This window comes from Dasypus novemcinctus, chromosome 27, assembly GCF_030445035.2.
Source record: "Dasypus novemcinctus isolate mDasNov1 chromosome 27, mDasNov1.1.hap2, whole genome shotgun sequence".
NCBI lineage: Eukaryota > Metazoa > Chordata > Mammalia > Cingulata > Dasypodidae > Dasypus > Dasypus novemcinctus.
The window spans coordinates 24,840,486-24,863,988 of NC_080699.1; the positions used below are offsets into that span (position 1 = coordinate 24,840,486).

General features: G+C 47.5%; 1 protein-coding gene across 1 annotated transcript in view; it reads right to left on the minus strand.

The window, feature by feature from the left end:
* TREH (trehalase) overlaps positions 1-23,503 on the minus strand; it is a 29,843-nt gene that overhangs the window by 495 nt on the left and 5,845 nt on the right. The window contains exons 2-14 of the mRNA XM_058289179.2: positions 5,338-5,438; positions 5,059-5,203; positions 4,896-4,983; positions 3,163-3,263; positions 2,935-3,027; positions 2,723-2,839; positions 2,458-2,580; positions 2,213-2,262; positions 1,922-2,116; positions 1,224-1,441; positions 883-994; positions 423-535; positions 116-169 (exon numbers count right to left, since the gene is read on the minus strand). Coding sequence (XP_058145162.1) covers positions 116-169; positions 423-535; positions 883-994; positions 1,224-1,441; positions 1,922-2,116; positions 2,213-2,262; positions 2,458-2,580; positions 2,723-2,839; positions 2,935-3,027; positions 3,163-3,263; positions 4,896-4,983; positions 5,059-5,203; positions 5,338-5,438 — 1,510 coding nt within the window. The remainder of the gene's footprint in view (positions 1-115; positions 170-422; positions 536-882; positions 995-1,223; positions 1,442-1,921; positions 2,117-2,212; positions 2,263-2,457; positions 2,581-2,722; positions 2,840-2,934; positions 3,028-3,162; positions 3,264-4,895; positions 4,984-5,058; positions 5,204-5,337; positions 5,439-23,503) is intronic.

Sequence of the window (23,503 nt, forward strand, 5' to 3'; positions counted from 1 at the left end):
AGGAGTCGGCTCAGGTTCCTCCCCATGGACATACGGGTGAGGAAACTGAGGCCCGGGAGGCTAGCAGAGCTCTGCAGCTCCCTGTGGGGTTTGCCAGCTCACCCGGTCCACTCACCTGAACTTCATACTCCCCTCCTCCACCCGGACGTCCACCGCTGCTGATGTTGTACTGGGGACAAGAGGCCGAGCCGTGGGGTTGGCAGTGCCTGCACCCCCCACCAGGCCACGAGAGGAAGCAAGGACTGGAGGCCCCCTTGGGAGGAGCTGCTCTGGCCTGCAGCTCCTGCCCCTGCAGTGCCCTAGAGTGGCCACTGGGCGCCGCCACTGGCCCCGGCTGCATGGCCCTGGGCTTCCCAAAGCCCGACAGGTGCCCCTGCCCCGCCAGGAAGGTGGCCCGGTGCGCTGGGCACAGGCAGGCTCACCTTCTCATACATGGCCGAGTTTTGAGAGTAGACATCAAAGTTGGTGCGGATCCAGTTCTGGGCCAGCTGGAAAGCCACTTCCTGGGTCCGGGGTGAAGGTGACTTGGCCAGACCTAGACCCCAGCCCAGGCAAGTCCCTGAATCTCTGTAGCCCTCACCCCTGGGTGAGAAGGAACCTGTGCCTTCCTCGACCCAAGGAGGGAAACAGCCCTGGCTTAGACCTGCCTGGAACCACAGGTCAAACCTCTTAATCCAGGACAAGGGTTGTGGGGAGAGAGCGGGTCTGATTCCGCTGGCCAGGTGGCAGTGGATGGAAACGTGTGCTGAGCGGGAGGCTGAGATTCCAGATGAGCCGGAGAAAGCGTAAGTAGCCCTGAACCCTTTGTTCCCGCCTCCCCTGAACCTCGGAGGAGACCCCGGGGGAGGAGGTCCTGGGTTCTGCCCTCCCCCTGCTCCCTACCTCTGATGACCAGGTCCTGCAGGGGGGCCCAGGCATTGGGGAAGTCCCACTGCTGGCCTGTGTTCCGGAGAGAGGCTGGGATCCCATGCGTGTAGGACAGGATCTTGTTATCCTGGAAGGTTCCAGACAGTACTGTGGCTGTGCGTGGTGCTGGACATGGAGCCAGGTCCCCTCCCTGACCGCTCTCTGCCTGGCTCACTGCTTCCCGTAATCGGGACCCTCAGGCTAAGAGGGAGGCGCGGCGCAGGAGGGGGTGGAGCGGGCCACAGAGGGCTTGGGGTCAGCTGGGGCGTGGGCAGTCCTCCCCCTGGGTGCCAGACCTGCCCCGCTCTCCCCCTTACCTCCAGGTATTTCAGAGCCTTGTCCACAACGGCGGGGTCAGAGAAGCAGCCGGCCCAGAGAGGAGCCAGGTTGGACGGGTAAAATTCTTGGTTCTTCTTCCCGTTCTCAAGGTCGTAGTCGAACCAGGCCCCTTTCTCCTCGTCCCAGAGGATGGCGTTCAGGGCGGCCAGGCGCCGGGTCCGCATATCTCTGTACTTCGTGGCTTGGGAGTCATTCCCTGCGGCAGTACCGCCTTTATTTAACCAGGCAGCCAGGGACCCTGCCCTCGGGCCCCGCCACGGGAGGCCTCCTCTGGTGCCCTCCTCCCCAAGGGGCGAGAAGTGCCGAGGACCAGGGGGACACACCTCCCTGGAGCCCACCCCCCTGGAGCCCACCCCCCTGCGCTGGGGGTCCCAGAGCCGATGGCACAGCGCTGGCCTGGTCCCCGGGTCCAGCCTCCTGGGGACGCTGGCTGTGCGGATGCCCCTAGTTCTCAGCAGGGTTAAGGGGCAGCTGTTCGGGGAGAGGGAGTGGAGGGAGTTTGGATGTGTGCACTCAGGTGTCCACACCAGGTCCTAGAGACCCCTCCCAGTAAGAATGGGAGGGACGGGCTCCGGGAACATGGCACGACTGTTAGTGTGGCTTGCTCGGGCGTGGCCGGGCAGCTGAAGGCCCTTCGCCCGGCTCCCCTCCTCCCTGCCCCCGCCAGGGTGCTCACCCAGTCTGGAATAGAAGTTGCTCATCAGCTCCTCTGCCTGGCACAGGAAGGCGTTGAGATCCACGGGCACCAGTTTGCTGGTCCGGATGCTGCTGAGCGAGTCGGGGTTGGCGCCGCCCACGAACCAGCGGGAAGAGAAGTCCCAGCCGGACTCGGCTCCGGCCTTGAGCTCTGCCCACAGGGCGTCCCGGGCGCCTGTGAGGACGGGAGGGGTGGCAGGCCAGGGCAGCAGAGGTGGCCCGGGCCCCGAACCCCCGCAGGCGCCCCGGGACCCCCCCGGCACCCCCTCACCTTCCGGCAGGGTGGCCGCCAGCTCCGCATCTTTGCTGTAGGCCTCCGGCCTGGCAGGGAGGAGGGGGCGGCTGGCACCGGCAGGCTCCAGGCCCCCGGGACTCTGCGCGGGGCGTTGGGGGCGGTCCCCAGGCCCCACTGGCCGCCACTCGGCTCGCGGCCACCCCTGAGGGCGGCGTCACCCGCCCTCCTGCCGGGGGCTGTCCAGATGCCCAGGCCAGCAGGCCGGGCTGCGCAGTTCTCACCTGGGTCCCCCGTAAGGGACGTAATAGCGGTTCAGGACGTAGGTCTTTCCGCCGGAGCTCAGGGAGATGTTCCTTTTCTCAGCCCAGAAGTCCAGCTCCAAGGCTAGGGTCCCGACGTGCTCCCTGGGGAGGCGCCGGGACCACTCAGCCCAGGGACGCCCCCCGCCCCGGGGAGAGCTCGGGGAGCCCCCTGCCCTGCCCCTGCCCGCCTCCCTGGACGGGCCGGACCAGGGCCGGGCGCCCGGCGGGCCGCGAGGAGACGCACCGCAGGAAGGCGGTGTCGTTGGTGTGAGCCACGTAGCGGTCCATCATGAGCGCCAGCAGCGGCGGCTGGCTCCGCTGCAGGTAGTACACGCGGCCGCCGTTGGGGACGTGGCCGTAGCTGCCGGGAAGGGGCCACTGAGCTGCCTCCGCCCGCCGCCAGGGGAGGCCCAGCCCGCTCCGCCCCGCGCAGGGGGCCCCCCGCGCCCTGCTTACGTTTTCACCAGCTCCAGGAAGTTCTGCAGCATGCCCTTGACCGTCTCCCGCATCTCCGAGAGCAGCAGGCCCTCCAGCACCCAGTAGGAGTCCCTGGGGGAGGGGCGGCTCAGGCGCCGCCCTCCCCCCCAGCCCCACACATCCCGCTCCCACCCCCCTGCACCGCCTCTGGGTGCCCCTCCACTCCCGGCCCCCGGCCCCCCAGGCCTCTGGGTCCAAGTCGCTCACCAGTAGTAGAACTCGACAAAGCGCCCGCCGGGCACTATGAAGGGGTGTTGGGAGTAGATGAGCGAGAACTGATCAGGGTGGGTGAGGACCTCGGGCTTCATCTGGAGTCGGGGAGACGGGGTATGAGGGGGCCGGAGTCCCCACGAGAGCGGAGGCCGGAGGGGGCCCTGGCAGCCCTGGGCTCTGGGCCAGGCCGAGCAGGTTTACGTCGGCTCTGCCTCTGCTCAGACCGTGGACTGGGCAAGGCCGGGGCCGCTGGGAACCTTGGTCTCCTCCTCTCCCATACGATGGCCCCAGGGTCACAGCTAAGTGAGATGGTGGGTCTAAAGTCAGCGGGTGTCCAGGGAACAGCAGCCATTATTGTCATCCAGGTGGGTGGGGGGCAGCGTTCCCTCTCTCCCTGTCTCCTGTCCCCACTTCTCTGCGGCACCCCCAAGCCAGGCCTAGAGGATCAGTACCTCCCCCTCCCCTTCTCTGGTCCAGTTGAGGGGGATATGGATGAGCGAGGCCGAGGGAGAACAACAGCAGCAGCTGGGGGCCGGCCAAGGACACCCATCAATATCCCCCCTTGGTTTTCAGTAGAGGAAAGGTCAGCCTGTCTCTCTTTTTTTTTTAATTAATTTTTTCATTTTTTAATTAAAATTTTTTTTCTTTCATGTTTTTGAGGAGATCAAGGCTTGGGTTTGGTCCCGTCGGGCGCGGATGCCCCTAATGGCTCGGTGAGCTGGGCAATCCAAGCTAGCACAGGGCACAGAGTCGTGCCAGCATGTGCCTGCCCTGGGGGCCAGCTCAGAGGAAGGAGCCCTGCGCCATCACCCTCGCCCCCGCGCTCGCTGGCTGTGTGGCCTTGGGAAAATCGCAGGCTCAGAGCAAAGGGCATAAAAAGAGCATATCAGACTTCTGGGCATAGGGCTCGGCCACACTCAGCTGTAGTAATTATTATTCATAAGACAAAGCGCTAGCTCGAGGAGCTCAGGGACGAAAGTCCAGCAGGCGTTTGAACAATTACCACGTGATGTCGTTGTTGTGGCAGCCCGGAGGCGGTGGACAGGCTAGATTTGTCTGGGAGGAGGCTGGGGAAGGCTTCCTGAGGGGGTGAGGAGGCAGAAGTAGACATTCCCCATCTCCCTCTCAGAAAGTCTAGGGAAGCAGATTTGGCTCAACAGATAGAGCGTCGTCTACCACATGGGAGGTCCGCGGTTCAAACCCCGGGCCTCCTTGACCCGTGTGGAGCTGGCCTACGCGCAGTACTGATGCGCGAAAGGAGTATCGTGCCATGCAGGGGTGTCCCCCGCGTAGGGGAGCCCCACGTGCAAGGAGTGTGCCCCGTAAGGAGAGCTGCCCTGTGCGAAAAAAGCGCAGCCCACCCAGGAGTGGCGCCATACACACGTAGAGTTGACGCAGCAAGATGAAGCAACAAAATGAGACACAGATTCCCAGTGCCACTGACAACAATACAAGCAGACAAAGAGGAACACACAGCAAATGGACACAGAGAGCAGACAACGGGGTGGGGAGGGGGAAGGGGAGAGAAATAAATAAAAAATAAAGAAATATATATTTTTAAAAATAGAAAGCCTTTCTAGAGCTCTTCGGTGCAGGGATGGGGTGGGGGTGCTGAGACCAGCTGAGTTCTCAACACGGGGCTTGGCTCTGCGCTCTGGTTCAGCCTTGGCATGTCCCTTCCCAGCTCTGCTCGGCCAGGCCAGGGACCAGGCCTGGGACCCTGATACCTTCTTTCCCAGCTTCTTCCAGAGCTGGTGCAGTTGTCCCGCCCAGGCACGCAGCTTGGCGTCTGAGATCTTCTGCAGGATCGGGGGGCTGGAAGAGGGCAGGTGCTCAGGGAGGCGCCCCTGCCAGGCGCGGCCCTTCACTGCTCCCTCTCCAGGGTCATACCTGTCCACCCAGTCGGCTGGGGTCCAGGGCTGCAGCTCCTGCCCGGGGGCCTGGAAGTGCTCCTGGATGAACGTCTGCAGCTGCTGCCGCGGGATGCTGAGGTTGTGTGCCTTGGCCAGCTCTTGGAAGCTCTGCAGGACTTGGCCTGGAGAGCAGCGGGGGGAGGAGTCGGTGGCCCCCTGAGCCCCTCCCGGAACCAGAGGAGCCTCTCTGCCTGGTCTTGCTTCCTGCCATCTTTGGGCGGAAGATTCAGGAAAAGGGGTGGGGCAGCGGTCTCACCTGGAGCTTTGGTCAGTGGCATGTCCACAAAGTGCTTGTCGTCCTGGTAGAGCTTGGCCATCTGAACCTGGTGCAGGAGCTCCCCATGGCAGTAAATCTCGCTGCAGAGACAGCCGGGGGTGGGGAGTGAGTCAGGGTCCCACCGCCCCATTCGGGGAGAAAAGAGGGCCAGAGTCTGGGTCAGGGCATGTTCCTGGGAATTGGACAAGGGCTTGTTTCTGTGCATGTGTGGGGTGGGGTGGGGGACAGTGATGAGCAGAACTCAGCGAACAAGGAGGGTCTTTGTGCGGTAAAGGACCTAGACGCTTGTCCCAGCCCACCCGGGCTGTTCGTTTGAAATAGTATGGAATACGTGGCGGATGAAAAGAAATCGCCACTTTAATTAATGACATGTTAGGAGCTTGAGTGCTGGTCCAGACAAATTCTCTGTACAGTAGACCCGGGTGGACCAGAGACCCGGCTTGTGGCAAAAGCTCGTGAGTGCCACCCAGTGGTGATCTCTGGGATTTTGCACCAGAAAATTTCCAGACACAGTGGTATACTTGGGATTTGAGAGACAATTACCAGCTTGCTCCTGAGTGCTAGTTGAAGCCACCCCTACGACAGAAAGACAGAAAATAATCTTGAAAATGGAAAAAAAAATCATGTCTTGGGTGATGTCAGAGAAGCACTCTAATAAGGAAAGCAGTGCCCAAAAGAGCTCCATAATAAAATGGAAATGGTTTATACAGGAACATGCTGCCTGGGGAATGCAAGCAAGTCCTCGCTGCATTCACAAGCAGGTAGCCTCTTTTTATCTAGGGCTGACTTTGGAAGTACGTGAGGAGCAGCTGGATCCTATTGCCCCCTAGGTGGTACCCTATGAAAAGCTCTCTGCTGACAACAGAGAGCTGCTTGGTTTACAGATGGCAGCTCCAGAGTGAAAGCATTCTGTTTGGAAAGCCATCTCACTATGACCAAATGGTGGGAAAACCTGGAAGAAGGAAAGAACAAATCAGTGCAGTGGGCTGAATTGCATCCTCTTTTCTTTGCAGCAAGGGGAGAATTGAACAATGACAAAAACCCCCTCCATTTGGGTTTTTACTGACTCATGGGTGGTGGCCAATGGCCTGGCAGATGGGTGATAGAAAAGACTATTAAAGGGATGCCGATACTGGGCATAACCCTACAGAAATCCCTACAGGAATTTAAGTGGTGCATTAAAGTAAGACATGGCAATGACCATCAGAAGATGCCCCTTCTGGGACTGGAGGGTCCTTAGAACCTGCGAGTGAATATCTTGTTGTTCTCCCTTGACATGGCCATCAGGGTCTATGCAATGAGTAGGCATGAAGGAGCCACAATAATGCAGAGGTGAACCGATAGCTGACAGATCCATCTCGTGCCCTCTGAGGCACAGAAAACTGGCAAGAGAGACAGAGACTGTGGATGGCTCTGGGGAAGTTTCCCCAGGGCAAGGGACAACATCAGATTGAGGCCAGGAGCCCCGGAAGCCTGCAAACGGGTCCTGACATGAACAGACACTTACTCTGGACTTGGCTTTGCATAACGGGTGGCAATAAATGTTCAAACTACTATGAAAGGACTGGAACGGAAGATAACGAACCAATTTGTACTGCTGAGTTACATTTCCTCACACCAAAGGAAAGGCTTTTCAACCCATAGCGTCCAGCAATGGGCAACAAGATATTGCATCAAGTGGACACATCATGTTGCATGTCCTCCTCAGAGGACTGGTTTGATAGAGAATTGAACAAGCTATTGAAAATTTTTGTGTAAAATGGGGGGAGATAAAGGCATGCATGGCTTGCTCACATACCTTCATGAGTGTGTACTCACACTCAGTATGGGGAGGGGCAAAGGCAGAGTCCCCACTTGTTAGATTCCTCCACTGTGCTGGGGGATTTGGAGAAGAGGGGGTGGGAGAGGATGGTGGGTAAGACTACACAACTCTCTCCCTCATCACCTCCACTTGCTTGTTCCTACCTGGTACAATGGACCTAGGTCCACAGCTTCTAGGCAAGAAACAGTAACTATACTGTGTTTGTCAGGGTTCTCCAGGGAAACAGAATCAACAAGTGCTATCTGTCAATAGTATGGGATTCTATAAGAATCTCTCATGCAGCCGTGGGGGTGCACAAGTCCAGGTTCTGCAGGCAGGCTGCAACCAGGGGCTGCAATGAAAGTCCAGTGAAGGTTCTTGACAAGTTCTGGGGGACGTTGGCTGTCCAAAGACAGGCTGGGGAATTCTCTCTCAAGGCTGGAATCACTTCCCCTTTTAAGGCATTCAACTGATTGGGTTAAGTGTCACTCATTCCTGATGGCAAGCTCCCTGATGGATGTAATTATAGCCAGCTATCTATGATTTACCACTGCAGTAAAGTGGTGAGTTAAGTCCATAAATGCCCCTTGTATTTCAGTTAGCGCAGTGCTTACTTGACCCAACAACTGGGCATAATTACGTGGCTGAGTTGACACAATAGCCTAACCATCACATATGCCTATAAATCTTTATGTTAGAATCTCTGAGGACCTGATGGGGTGGTTGTGCCTTCACTCATCTGTCAGGATGCAGCTGTTTTGACAAGTGGTTGAGCTAGCCTGCTAGTTCTGTATCTATGGAACCCTACTCTAGGGTTCGGGTTGAGGGGAGGCACTTGTCTTACTGCTGGCAATCTGGACCAGCACAGTGGCTGAATCTAATGTCCCTTCTAAAGGTGGAGAAGTTTGGATAAAAACCAATGACAATTGGAGACAAGGAGGACTGGTAGCAGAGGGTAAAGGAGTAAATAAATGGGTTGTGCAACAAAGGAAATCCAATATTACTTTCATTACGAGCCTTGAAAGAGGCTCGGAGCAAGAGCCTCTTAGTGTCTTTTAGTACGTTTATACCAGATGCATGAAAGGGTGAAACCATATGTTTGCCAAGACATCTATTCCTTTAAGAACCTGACAAGGTTGAATGGCAGGCTGCAAACTTTGCATCACTCTGGGAGACATTTTGGTCACATGATATAGTGATAACAAGACCAATTGTGATTATTGAGTAGAACTCTGTTTATGGTACCAGTATCTGTTCATTCTTATTTTCCAGGTTATATGTACTACAAAGAACACGACTTGGGAAGGAATTTCTGGAAACTACACTTTACCAGGCCATTGGATTTTGTGTTTTACAACTTTTGGCAGACTAATCACTATATAACTATAAATCTTGGTGATCAAATGGTTAGAAAGGGCCCTGATTATAATGGACAAAATATAGCAGTGGCATACCTGACATGCCATGGTACTCTGTGAACAAATACATATCACCCTTGTTTTTGTTGATGCACACCTATTAAACAGAATAGACGATGGGTTTTTGATGGGATTAAAGCAGTAGGCATCACACTATAGTTCAAATTCCAATGGGGGAATGGCCCCAAACTGAGATGAGGAAGGCTAAGGAGGCCTTATGGCACACTCAGAGTAAACTATATCTAAGTGTGGCGACCACTCACCTAACCCTTGTATGGGGGGACACAACATTTTGGGGTACAAAACATGTATCCTAACTTCACTCAGCCCATTAGTATATAATGGTCACAGCACACATGAGGATTAAAGATTGGCCAACAAGACAGAAGAGGACTTTTGGAGAGACAGGGAAGTATGGGCATTGTGGGACAAGCTGAATTTGCTTTTAATGAGGAGAGGCAGTCAGAGGAAAAAGATTTATTAACTAGAAGAAGCAGATTAGAAGGAGCTCTCTTGCAGGAGGAAGGCAAGGGATGGGAGTCAGCCTGGAAAGGTGGCGATGCTTTAGTGAGGTGAGTCAGACAGAGTCAACACGTAGAGCTGAATAATGCTGGTGTTGGGAAAGGGCCCTGACCCAACAGGGACTCTTGACTGTTCTAGTAAAGATGGAGGCCACGTTCCCGTGGGGTCATGTCCCTCCCTCCCAGCTGCTGAGGTGCAAAGGGTCCATCTATGAGGATCTTATGGTCCCTGTGGCAGTGTGATACTATTGATGAATTCCAAAAGAAATATTGGATTATGTTTGTAAACCGATCTTTTCCTCTGGGCATATTAGATTATATTGGATTCATGGGTTTCCTTGATTATGTAATCATGTAAACCTCTTGTGCCAGTAGGGCACTGAGTCCCCACCATCAAAGGGTGGGGACTCACAGATAAAAGGCATGGAAAAGGACAGAGTTGAGGGTTCTTAATGTTGGAGTTTTGATGTTGGAGTTTGATGCTGAAGTCTTAAGCTGGAGCCCTGGTGAAAGAGACAGAGCGCTTCACTTGATAGTCTACAGCTGACCTTGTGGAGAGAGGCAAAGCCTAGAGAGCCTCATAGTCTACAGCTGACCTTGTGGGGAAAACAGAGGAGCTGAGCCCAGAGGAACCCAGGAAGCCTGAACCCTGGCAGATGTCGGCAGCCATCTTGCTCCAACACATGGAAATAGACTTTGGTGGGGGAAGTAACTTATGCTTATGGCCTGGTATCTGTAAGTTCCTACCCCAAATAAATACCCTTTATAAGAACCAACCAATTCCTGGTATTTTCCATCAGCAGCCCTTTGGGTGACTAATGCAGTCCCCCAAACCTATGGAAGAACTCTGGGGGCACCTGATGTGTACTGACGTACTTTATTTGCCTTCATCCTAAGAAGAGACCAGAATGAGACACATCCTGTAGTACAGTTAGCAGAGATAGGAATTATTCTGAATATCATCCATGTCCTCCCAATAGGAGAGGTTGGCCCTGTCCTATAATGGCACACAGTAGAAACCCATCTCAGTACAAGCCTCTGAACTAAGACAAGGTGACTGGCTTAGCCTCCAACTGAGTTGTAACTGAGAAATAACTGAATTGTGGTCAATTGTAATGAGACCTAGTGTAATATTAATAATATCTGATAGGTGAGCAAAGAGTTGATTCTGTTGAGAAGGCATAGCAAATGTCTCTAGTTCCTACTAATTTGTTCTGTAATAGAACTGAATTATACCACAACCATATATGGTATGGTGTAACATGGGCATTGTTGGTGATATTGAACTGCCTTATGTAAATGGCAGTTTACATAAATGTAAAATACTGATATCGATGATCAAATGTACTGGGAGTTTGAATAAAAGCCTCCCAGTGGAAAATGGACTGGCCTGAAGAAATGGATTTGGCTAATTTCTATGCTAAATAGTTCCACAGAAGTTTATCATAAAGTACAAACAGCAGCAGATCAAGGAGGAAAACGAGTAATTGAATTAGCACACAAAAATGAAAATATATGCAATGGCTTTATAGAATGGATCGTTGTTTCTGTAAATCTGTCCTTACCCCAAACAGGGTCCTCCAAATATTAGGCATAGTTATAGTGATACATTTGCTGTATCCATTATATAAATGCTATTCTAGGGAAGAAGATGTGACTCAAGCAACTGAGCTCCCATCTACCACATGGGAGGTCCCCAGTTCAGTTCCCTGTGCCTCCTGGAGTAGACCAGCAAGACAGCGAGCTGGCATGATGGGCAGGCATGGCAAGCTGACACAACAAGATGATGCAACAAAGAGAGACAAAGAGCAAAGACAATGAGAGACACAACAAACCAGGGAATTGAGGTGGCTCAAGCGACTGAGAGCCTCCCAAAGAGAAGATGAGCAGACACAGAGAGCACACAGCTCATGGACACAGACAGAGCAGACAGTGAGCGCAAACAGTTGCAGGGGAGGGTGGAATAAATAAAATAAATCTTAAAAATAACACGTGCTATTCTAAATGTAGATGCTCAAATTCGATGGGTTTGCTGTAAAAGAGCCTAGGCCAAAAGCCAGGAGGATGGCTTGGGCAGCAAAGGGTTGACATGGCAGATTTGGAGTATCTAAACCCTTTGTATTACAAAGAAAGGTCTGGCTCATGACCAGCTTCTGGGAGACAAATGTGAAATCCCTTAAATACCCTGACTGATAAGAGTATCTCTGTTTACCTAAGCCTTGGACCAGGCCGGATAGTTTATGCTTACAATGCGATTTATGCTAGGGTCTTGGGTCGTGCGCTATCCGTTTCACCTCTGGGGAGGCTGGAGACAATGTAACTAGGGTTGGCCAGGCAGGTGCTCCAAGCCTACACAAACAATCCCCAGTAAATACCCCAGGCTCCATGGCTGGGATAGCTTCCTTGGTTGGCAATATTTTGTGTGTATTGTCACACACAGTGTCTGAAAGGATTAAAGGCTGTTCACATAAATCCACTGGGACAGAACAACCAGAGGCTCGCACCTGGTCTGTCCTGGACTCTGCCATATGTACCTTTTACCTTTGCTGATTTTACTCTGTATTCTTCCACTTTATTAACCGTAATTTTGAGCATAACAGCTCAAGTTCTGTGAGTCCTTCTAGGGACTCATTGAACCTGAGGGCGGTCTTGGGGACCCCTAACACGGTCCTCTTTCCATACATTTGGCAGCCAGCCTAATGCTTGACAAAGACTTATTCAAACAGCCTCTCTTAGAACTCACATTACAATTACTAAGGACCTATGAATTATCCTCAATACATCTGTTTCCTTCATATTCCACATTGATCATCAAGTCCTATCAATTCAGCCTTCAAATTATATTTCACATTGAATGGCTTCTCACCATCCCCAGTACTACCACTGGACCCCAAACCCTGATACCCTCTTCCCTGGACACCCTTCTGCAAAACCCGTTGCTCCCATTTCTGTCCCAGCCACATTGGCCTTCTTCCTGGTCCTTGAAGGTGGCCTTGGAGCCTCTGCATTATAATTTCCCTGTCTGGACAGTGTTCTCCCAGATCTGTGCACAGATAATTCCTTCCACAATTCTGCTCAAACGTCATCCTCTCAGAGACACTTTTCCTTCCCAACTTAAACACTCTCTGCTCACCCCCACAAGTTGTCCCCTAACTCAGGTTTACTTAAAAAAAAACAAACTTTTTATTTCAAAATACTTTCAAACTTATAGGACTGTTACAAAATAATACAAACCCTATATAGAGAACTACAATATACTCAGATCCACCAATTTTAACATTTTTCCAGATTTTTTATTTTATTCTAGCTATCTATCCATCATTCTTTCAGTTCATCTATCTATTCATCTATCTGTGTATCTATCAATCCGTTCTCTGAACACTTGAATGTATTTGTATACATCATGCTCCTTGAACCCTTGTACCTTTCCTAAGAACAAGGATATTCCATTTTTGTCAAATGTCCTCATATGAAAATAATGTCCTTTAGAGGCTTCTTTCCATCTCTGTTCAATCCCATACAGGGTTATATATTGCTTTTAATTGTCATTTTCTCTTTAGTTCCTCTTTCTTTTTTTTCTTTTTTATTGTGGGAACATATACAACATAAACCTTCCCATCTAAACCATTCCCAAACATACCATTCAGGGGGCTTAATCACATTTACTAACTTGTGGTACACTCACCAACTTTTATTATTATAACTTTTTCCCATTTCCCCAATCAGAAACCCTACACTCATAACGCATCAACTCCCCACTTCCACTGCCCCTTGTCCCAGTCACATGTACTCTAGTTTTTGTCTCTATGAGCTTGCATATTCCCTGATATTTTCTTTGTAGTTACCATGGGGCTTAAATCTAACATCCTAAATCTGTAACAATCCCAGATTGCTTTGGTATCAACTTAAATTCAATAGTACACACAAACCATGTACCCATAGCCCCACATCCCCTCACCTTTATGTAGTTCTTGCCACAAATTACGTATAAGTGAAAAAAACACTGATTTCTCATTACATTTTATGATTTGCCTTTTACATCCTGTAGGAAGTAAAAAGTGGAGTTACAAACCAAAAATACATTAGTACTGACATTTATATTTATATGTGTTGTTACCCTTACTGGACATCTTTATTTTTTCATGTGGCTTTAATTTATTATTTATTTCTTTTTCCTTTAAACCTGAAGATCTTTCTTGTAGCATCTCTTGGTGACAAAATCCACCAGCTTTTGTTTATCTGGTAATGTTGTAATCGCTCCCTCATTTCTGAAAGACTATTTTTGCTGGATATAGAATCATTAGTTGGCAGTTTTTTGCTTTCATTATCCACTGCCTTCTTGCCTCCATGATTTTTGATGAGAAGTCAATAATCCTTTTTTTTTTTTTTGAGGTACCAGGGCTGGAGATTGAACCCTGGAACCTTGTATGTGGAAAGCCAGTGCTCAACCACTGAGCCACATCACCTCCCCAGAGTTGGTTTTTTGTTTGTTTGTTGTTGCTTTTGTTTTGTTTTGTTTTTAGGAGGTACTGGGGACTGAACCAGGATCTCCCATGTGGGAAGTAGGTGCTCAATCTCTTGAGCCACATCTGCTCCCCCTTAATTTTATTGAGGTTCCCTTGTATATGACATGTTGCTTCTTGCTTGGAGCTTTCAGAATTTTCTCTTTATCTTTGGCATTTGACAGTTTGATTATAATATGCTGCAGTGTGGGTCTATTGGGTTTATCCTGTTTGTAATTTTTGTGCATCTTGGGTTTGTATATTCATTTCTTTCATTAAATTTGAGAAATTTTCAGGCATTATTTCCTTGAACAGTTTCTCCACCCCTTTCTCTCTTTCTTTTCCTGCTGGGACTCCCACAATGTATATATTGGTATTATTGATGGTGTCCCACTGGTTCCTCAAGCTCTGTTCACTTTTTTAAAAAAAGATTTATTTTATTTTCATTATTTATTTCTCCCACCCCCTCATGTTTACACTTGCTAGGTCTGTCTTGTTTCTTTAGGAAGCACTGGGAACTGAACCTGGGACCTCTGGTGTGGGAGGGAGCTATCTAATCACTTGAGGCACCTCCATTCCCTGCTTTGTTGTATCTCTCATTATGTTTTTCTTCTTGTATATCTTGTTATGTCATATTGTTGTGTCACCTTGCCATGCCTGCCCATCATGCCACCTTGCTGTCTTCTTTGGGAGGCACCAGGAACTGAACCAGGGACCTCCCATGTTGTAGGTGGGAACTCTATTGCTTGGGCCACATCTGCTACCCTCTGTTCACCTTTCTTCATTCATTCTTCCTTCTGCTCCTCAGACTGGATGACTTTAATTGTCTTATTTCAAGTTCATCACTTCTTTCTTCAGCCAGCTCAAATCTGCTGTTGAACCCCTCTAGGGAATTTTTAATTTCTGTTACTGTGGTCTTCAGCTCTATTTGTTTCCTTTTCATAATTTCTATCTCTCTATTGTTATTCTCTTTGTGTTCATCTATGGTTTTCCTGATTTTCTTTAGATATTTACCCGTGTTTTCCTTTAGTTCTTCGAGCATGTTTAGTACCATTTTGTTAAAGTTTTTGTCTGATCTGTCTCAGGTCTGGTCCTCCTCATTGATGGTTTCTAATGCTTTAATTTTCTTTTTTGCCTGGTCCATTGTTTCCTGTTTCTTTGTATGTTTTATAATCTTTTTTTGAGATGTGGACACTTTGCTATTTTAATGTGTTATTGCTGGAATTTAGACTCTGAGGCATCTGTTGCATAAACTTGCGTCCAGTTAGTGTTATGCAAGAGCATTTCTTGAATGCCAGGAGCTAACAAAAAAGAAAAGGAGGAGAAGGAGGAGGAGGTGGAGAAAGAAGAGAGGGAAAGAGAAAGGGAAGGGGAAGAGAAAAATAAATATTTCCCAGTCTTTGCAGATTGATCTGTGGAAGTGCTCTCCTTCAGGGCTTAGCTATACAATGAATGCAAAAGCATAGGGGTCTCTCTGATCCTTGCACATGGCTTGTCTTAGGCCTGTGTGCAGAAATGCTCGTGTGGTCCTAGTAACGCCCCCATTTACACGGATACAAATATCTCCTCTTGCCTAGGAAACAGTTTCCTCACGGTCCTGGGTACAGAATTATATGTCCTACAACCTGCAACCCCTTGCCCCAGGCAGCAAGACCTGACTGGTCTCCCCCAGAATTCTGTGGGGGAGTTCAGTGAGCTACCTTCTACCTGCATGCCAGGCAAGTTCTGGGACGTTGAGCCCCTCGGGCCACCACCAGTCAGGCCAGACACGCATGCGCCTCGTGTGTGCATGAGGGTTACTCTGCTCCCTGCAGAACCAGGTTCAGGGATCTGTGCACTGAGGGTGTGGGCTGGCTCTGCACCAAGGCAGTGAAGTAGGGGGAGGGCATCACGATATCCTACCTTTTTATTTTTATTTTTAAAAGGCTTTATTTATTTATTTATTTTTAAAAAATTATTTCTCCCCCCTCCCCAGTGGTCTACTCTCTGTGTCCATTCACTGTGTGTTCTTTTGTGACCACTTCTATCCTTATCAGCAGCACCGGGAATCTGTGTTTCTTGTTGTTGTTGTGTCATCTTGCTGTGTCAGCTCTCCGTGTGTGCAGCACCACTCCTGGGCAGACTGCACTTTCTTTCAGGCTGGGCAGCTCTCCTTGTAGGGCATACTCCTTGCGTGTGGGGCTCCCCTATGCGAGGAACACCCCTGTGTGGCATGGCACTCCTTGCACGCATCAGCACTGCACATGGGCCAGCTTGCCACATGGATCAGGAGGCCCTGGGTTTGAACCCTGGACCTCCAGTGTGGTAGGTAGACACTATCAGTTGAGCCAAATCTGCTTCCTGAGCATTTCTTTATGTATTATTATTATTTTTTGTCATTTATATTTCTTCTTTGGACAAATGTCTATTCAAGTCTTTTGCCCATTTTTAAAAATTATATTATTTATTTATTTATTTTTTAATTGTATTTTTTTGAAGATACAAAGATCATGGGAAGCAGACTTGGCCCAGTGGATAGGGCGTCCATCTACCACATGTGGGGTCCGCAGTTCAAACCCCAGGCCTCCTTGACCTGTGTGGAGCTGGCCCACGTGCAGTGCTGATGTGCGCAAGGAGTGCCCTGCCACGCAGGGGTGTCCCCGCATGGGGGAGCCCCACGCGCAAAGAGTGCGCCCCGTAAGAAGAGTCACCCAGGGCGAAAAAAAGTGCAGCCTGCCCAGGAATGGTTTCGTACACACGTAGAGTTAATGCAGCAAGATGATGCAACAATAACAAAAAAAAAAAGATTCCCATGCCACTGACAACAACAGAAGCAGACAAAAAGAAGAACACGCTGCAAATGGACACAGAGAACAGACAACTGGGGCGGGGGGGGGGGGGGAAGGGGAAGGGGAGAGAAATAAATAAAATAAATAAAAAAACACAAAGATCACAAAAAAATGTTACTTTAAAAAATATAAAGTTCCCATATACCCCACACCCCAACCCACTCCCTCCTCCCACATCAACAACCTCTTTAATCATTGTGACACATTCATTGCATTTGGTGAATACATTTTGGAGCACTGCTGCACCACATGGATAATAGTTTACATTGTAGTTTACACTCTCTCCCAGTACTTTCAGTGAGTTATGGCAGGATATATAATGACGAGCATCTGTCCCTGCAATATCATTTAGGACAACTCCAAATCCTAAAAATGCCCCCATATCACATCTCTTCTTCTCTCTCCCTGCCCTCAGCAACTACTGTGGCCACTTGCTCCATATCAATGCTACAATTTCTTCCATTACTAGTCACAATAGTTCTAGAGTAGAATACCAATAAGTCCACTCTAATCCATATTTTATTACTCCATCCTGTGGACCCTGGGATGATAATTTCCACTCCACCTCTATATCGAGACGGGTCTTAGATCCCACATGGTTAATGGATGCAATTCTCCTGTGTACAGTAGTTGGCACTCTTGGTTCCCTGGTGTGGTAGTTGACCATCTTCACCTCCCTGTTCGCTGACCTGGGTAAGTACAATGAACCGGAGAGTAGGAGTTGCAACTCTGCTGAGTCTCAGGGCCCAGTTGGCACATGGCCAGTCCAGAGATTTAAGTCACCCAATTATATACCAATCTTAGTGCCAACCACAGGTTCAGTAAAAGTGACAAAAGAGGCATGTGTAGAAAGGTCACAGCTGAGTCCAACTCCATCACACTCAGGAACACAAATTACAAAGTAGGGCCCACTGACAAGGCACTGAACTCCAGAGCCATCTACCATGACCATAGAACCTGTGTGTCTCCATAACCCTCAGGAGCACCAGTACCTGGGATTGTATCTACTTTGACTGTCTCTGGGATCCTGCTGAGGCATGTGTAAGTGTGACCCCTCTGATGACCTCCCAAGTCTTTTTTGAAGACTCTTAGCCATATAAACTCATTTGTATTTACCATCTCCCCCTTTTATTAAAGGTCTTTTTCTTTTTTTTTTTTTAAAGATTTATTTATTTATTTAATTCCCCGCCTCCCCTGGTTGTCTGTTCTCTGTGTCTATTTGCTGCATCTTGTTTCTTTGTCTGCTTCTGTTGTCATCAGCGGCACGGGAAGTGTGGGTGGCGCCATTCCTGGGCAGGCTGCACTTTCTTTCACGCTGGGCGGCTCTCCTTACGGGGCTCACTCCTTGCGCGTGGGGCTCCCCTACACGGGGGACACCCCTGCGTGGCGCAGCACTCCTTGCACGCATCAGCACTGTGCATGGGCCAGCTCCACACGGGTCAAGGAGGCCCGGGGTTTGAACCGCGGACCTCCCATGTGGTAGACGGACGCCCTAACCACTGGGCCAAGTCCGTTTCCCTAAAGGTCTTTTTCTAGCTGCATCACCAGTTAGCGATTGGTAGTAATCCCTCAGCGCCAGGGAGGCTTATACCCGGGAGTCATGTCCCTCACTGGGGGGATGGTAATGCATTTACATGTTGAGTTTGGCTTAGAGTGGCCACATTTGAGCAACATGGAGGCTTTCAGGAGGTAACTCTTAGGTACCCTTCAGCTTTAGGTCTAGTTGAAATTTCAGGCACACAGGCTAATAAGCATAGTCATCAGTATCAAGGGCTCATCATTGGACCATCCTTCTTCACTGGTCTTTGCCCTTGCACTTGGGGGATTGTTGCTGGTCTATTGGGGAATGTGACAGAGCTTCCCTGGCTAGGAACTCAGCACTCCCTCAGTTGTCATTTGCAACTGTAACTACTATGAAAATACCAAATGAATATCTGAACATTTTTATATATCCTATATACACGCCCTGGAGAACTCCCTCCCAAACATGTGTCCTCCACTGATAACACCCCACACCAGTGTTCCTCTCCTGTCTTAGTTGAACCTCTCTGTGGTCCGAAACTTCTTAAAAAATGAAGCCTAATATATTGCCAAATTTGATTAGTAGGAAGATGAAATAGTAATGATAGGTTTAAAGATTAGAAGTAGAATACATACTAATTTAGAAAAACTAAAATAGAGTAAAAAATAAATTGGGGTATTAAAAAATGAAAAATATCATAAAACTTTGTTTTTGATGTTTTGCCTTTTATCACTGTAATAACTGTTGCCCTGTATGTACAGTGGCAAGAAAATTTATTTTATTTTATTTTATTTTATTTTAAAATATTACATTCAAAAAATATGAGGTCCCATAAGAAAATTTCTTTCATTCCTTCCTTAGTGTTTACATCCTTTTTTTTGGTAATTTTTAATTTTGTCTTCAAAAAAGTTTTAGACCACAGTAAAGTCACATATACAATATAGGGGACTGCCATATATGCAATATCAAGCCCTTTCCCCCGTTCCCCAGCAAGGATTTTTTACATGTTCATGCTATATTTGCTGTAACTGATGTACAGATATTGAAACATAGCTATCAAACATGGTTCCATTTGGGTTTACATTATGGTTTATATTTTAGACTGTACAATTTTCTAAATTTTTAGTTACATTATGGTTTACATTTTAACCTATAGACTTTATACATTTTTGGTGAAATTTAACATGTCCTATATCCATCATTGCATGACCTTGTGGAGCTCTTCCATTGCCCCCCAGTTACCCTGCTTCCATCTATTCTATTCCTCTCTCCCCCTCCCCTCAGGGCCCAGAGTGACAACCAAGCTTCATTGCTTGAAGGACTAGATTCACAGATACTTGCAACAATGCTGAGGGCTTGACACATTAGACTGTCCTACCCCATTGGGAGCCATCAATTCTCTTGAGAGACACAATTCTCTATATTTGAGAACATCAGGCTCCCCAGGATGGGGGTACACCTTCCTACACATTGTATGGGTCTCCACCCAATGATGTAACATACTATGACAAGATGAGCACTCAAACACTCCCTAGAAGCCTGCCCCTGTGCCAGATGCCCCCCTATTAAGCACCTTAAACAGGTAACCCTTCCTTATTATATTTTCTAAAGAGTTTTCTCAACATTATAGTTTCAGCCACATACCTGACAATCTCCCATGTTCATCTGTTCTCCCCAAACCTCCCCCCATACATAACTTTCCCCTTTTTTTAATTGGGTCGTTTGTCTTTTTATTGTTGAGTTGTAACATCTCTTTATATATTCTGGATATTAAGCATTTATCGGATATGTGGTTTCCAGATATTTTCTTCCATTGTGTTGGCTGCCTTTTCACCCTCTTGATGAAGTCCTGTGAGGTGCAAAAGTGTTTAATTTTGAGAAGGTCCCATTAATCTATTTTTTTCTTTTTTTGCATGTGCCTTGTGTGTAAGGTCCAAGAAACCACCACCTACTACAAGGTCTTGAAGATGTTTCCCTACATTTTCTTCTAGTAGTTTTATGGTCCTGGCTTTTATATTTAGGTCTTTGATCAATTTTGAGTTGATTCTTGTATAGGAAGTGAGACAGGGGTCCTCTTTTGGTTGTAGATATCCTGTTGTCCCAGTACCATTTGTTGAAGAGACTGTTTTGTCCCATTAAAATTAACTTTGTAGATTTGTCAAAAGCCAATTGACTGCATAGGTGAGGGTTTATTTCTGAGTTCTCAATTCTATTCCACTGATTGATGTGTCTATCTTTATACCAGTACCATGCTGTTTTGATGACTGTAACTTTGTAATATGTTTCAAGGTCAGGCAGTGAAATTCCTCCCACATTGCTCTTCTTTTTTAGAATGCTTTTGGCTATTTGGGTACACTTTCCCTTCCAAATGAATTTGGTAATTGCCTTTTCTAATTCTGTAAAGTAAGCTGTTGGGATTTTGATTGTTATTACATTCAATCTATAAATCGCTTTGCATAAGATTGATATCTTCATGATATTTTTTCTTCCAATCCATGAACACAGAATGTTCTTCCATTTGTTTAGGTCTTTTAAAATTTTTTTTTAGCATTGTTTTGTAGTTTTCTGCATATAGGTCCTGTACTTCTTTGGATGAATTAATTCCTAGGTATTTGAGTCTTTTTGTTGCTATTGAAAATGGAATTTTTCCCTTGATTTCCTTCTCAGATTGTTCAGTACTAGTGTATGTAAACATTACTGATTTTTGCATGTTGATCTTGTATCCTGTCACTTTGCTGAACTCATTTATTTGCTCAAGTAGCTTTGACGTGGATACTTCAGGATTTTCTCAGTACAGGATCATGTCATCTGCAAACAGTGAGAGTTTTACTTCCTCTTCTCCTATTTGGATGCCTTTGTTTTTTTCTTGTCTACTACCTAGAACTTCTGCTACAATATTGAATAACAGTGGTGACAGTGGGCATTCTCGTCTTGTTCCCGATCTTAGAGGGAAACCTTTCAACCTTTTCCCATTGAGTACGATGTTGGCTGTGGGTTTTTCATATATGCCTCTCATTATATTGAGGAATTTTCCTTCTATTCCTATCTTTTGAAGTATTTTTATAAAAAAAGAATACTGGGTTTTGTTGAATGTCTTTTCTGCACTGATTGAGATGATCATGTGTTTTTTTCCTTCAGTTTGTTAATATGGTATATTACGTTGATTTCTTTTCTTATGTTGAACCAGCCTTGCATACCAGGAGTAAATCCCACTTGGTCATGATGTGTAAGTCTTTTGATATGCTGTTGGATAGGATTTGCAAGTATTTTGTTGAGAATTTTTGCATCTGTTAATTAGAGAGATTGGTCTGTAAGTTTCTTTTCTTGCAGAATCTTTATCTGGCTTTGGTATTAGGGTGATGTTGGATTCATAAAATGTTTTGGGTAATTTTCCCTCTTCTTCAATTTTTGGGAAGAGTTTAAACGGGATTGGTATTAATTCTTTTTTTTTTTTTTAAGATTTATTTATTTATTTCTTCCCCCCCACCCCCGGTTGTCTGTTCTTGGTGTCTATTTGCTGTGTCTTGTTTCTTTGTCCGCTTCTGTTGTCGTCAGCGGCATGGGAAGTGTGGGCGCCGCCATTCCTGGGCAGGCTGCACTTTCTTTTCACGCTGGGCGGCTTTCCTCACGGGCGCACTCCTTTGCGCGTGGGGCTCCCCCACGCGGGGGACACCCTTGCGTGGCATGGCACTCCTTGCGCACATCAGCGCTGCGCATTGCCAGCTCCACACGGGTCAAGGAGGCCCGGGGTTTGAACCGCGGACCTCCCATATGGTAGACGGACGCCCTAACCACTGGGCCAAAGTCCGTTTCCCGGTATTAATTCTTTTTGAAATGCTTGGTAGAATTCACCTGTGAAGTCATCTGATCCTGGACTTTTTTTTACTGGGAGATTTTTGATGATGGATTCGATTCTCCTTAAATGTGATTGGTTTGTTAAGTTCTTGTATCTTGTAGGGTCAATGTAGGTTGGTTGTGCATTTCTAGGAATTTGTCCATTTCATCTGGATTGCCTAGTTTGTTGGTATATTTTCTTATAATATCCTCTTATGATTCTTTTTATTTCTGTGGGGTCAGTTGTAACTTCCCCCCTTTTATTTCTGATTGTATTTATTTGCATTCTCTCCCTTTTTTTCTTTGTTAGTCTAACTAGGGGTCTGTCAATTTTATTGATCTTCTCAAAGAACTAGATTTTGGTTTTGTTGATGTTCTCTATTATTATTTTTTTCTCAATTTCATTTATTTCTGCTCTAATCTTTATTATTTCTTTTCTTCTGCTTGCTTTGGGATTGGTTTGCTGTTCTTTTTCTAGTTTCTCTAGTTGTTAATTTAAATCTCTGAGTTTAGGGAAACGGACTGGGCCCAGTGGTTAGGGCATCCGTCTACCACATGGGAGGTCCTCGGTTCAAACCCCGGGCCTCCTTGACCAGTGTGGAGCTGGCCCATGCGCAGTGCTGATGCGCGCAAGGAGTGCCCTGCCATGCAGGGGTGTCCCCCGCATAGGGGAAGCCCACGCGCAAGGAGTGCCCCCGTAAGGAGAGCCGCCCAGTGCGAAAGAGTGCAGCCTGCCCAGGAATGGCGCAGCCCACACTTCCCGTGCCGCTGACGACAACAGAAGCGGACAAGGAAATGGACACAGAGAACAGACAACTGGGGGAGGGAGGGGAATTAAATAAATAAATAAATCTTAAAAAAAAAAAAAAAGAATTGGCACTTATTTAAAAAAAAAATAAATCTCTGCGTTTAGCTCTTCCTTCTTTGTTAATATAGGCATTTAGGGCTATAAATTTCCCTCTCAAGTCTGTCTTCCCTGTATCCCATAGGTTTTGATGGGTTGTGTTCTCATTTTCATTTGTCTCAATATATTTACTGATTTCATTTGCAATTTCTTCTTTGACCCACTGATTACTTAGGAGTGTGTTGTTCAGCCTCCACACATTTATGAATTTACCTTTTACCTGCCTATTATTGATTTTCAGTTTCATTCCACTATAATTTGAGAAGTTGCTTTGTATAATTTCAGTAATTTTATATTTACTGAGATCTGTATTGTGCCCTAACAGGTGGTCTATCCGGGAGAAAGACCCATGGGCACTTGAGAAGAAAGTATAACCCGCTGAATTTGATTGCAGTGTTCTGTGTATGTCTGTTAGGTCTAACTCAATTATCATATTGCTCAAGTTCTCTGTTTCCTTGTTGATCTTCTGTCTAGCTGTTCTATCTCATGACACGAGTGGGGTATTGAAGTCTCCAACGATTATTGTAAAGATGTTTATTTTTCCCTCCAGTTTTGTCAGAGTTTGCCTCATGAATTTTGGGGCATCCTGGCTAGGTGCATAGATATTTATGACTATTTTATCTTCCTGGTAGATTTCCCCTTTTATTAATGTATAATGGCCTTCTGTATCTCTTATAACTTCTTTGCATTTAAAGTCTGTTTTGTCTGATATTAGTATAGCTACCCGTGCTCTTTTTTGGCTGATGTTTGCATGGTATCTTTTTCCAACCTTTCACTTTCAGCTGGTTTATATCTCTGGGTCTTAGGTGGGTTTC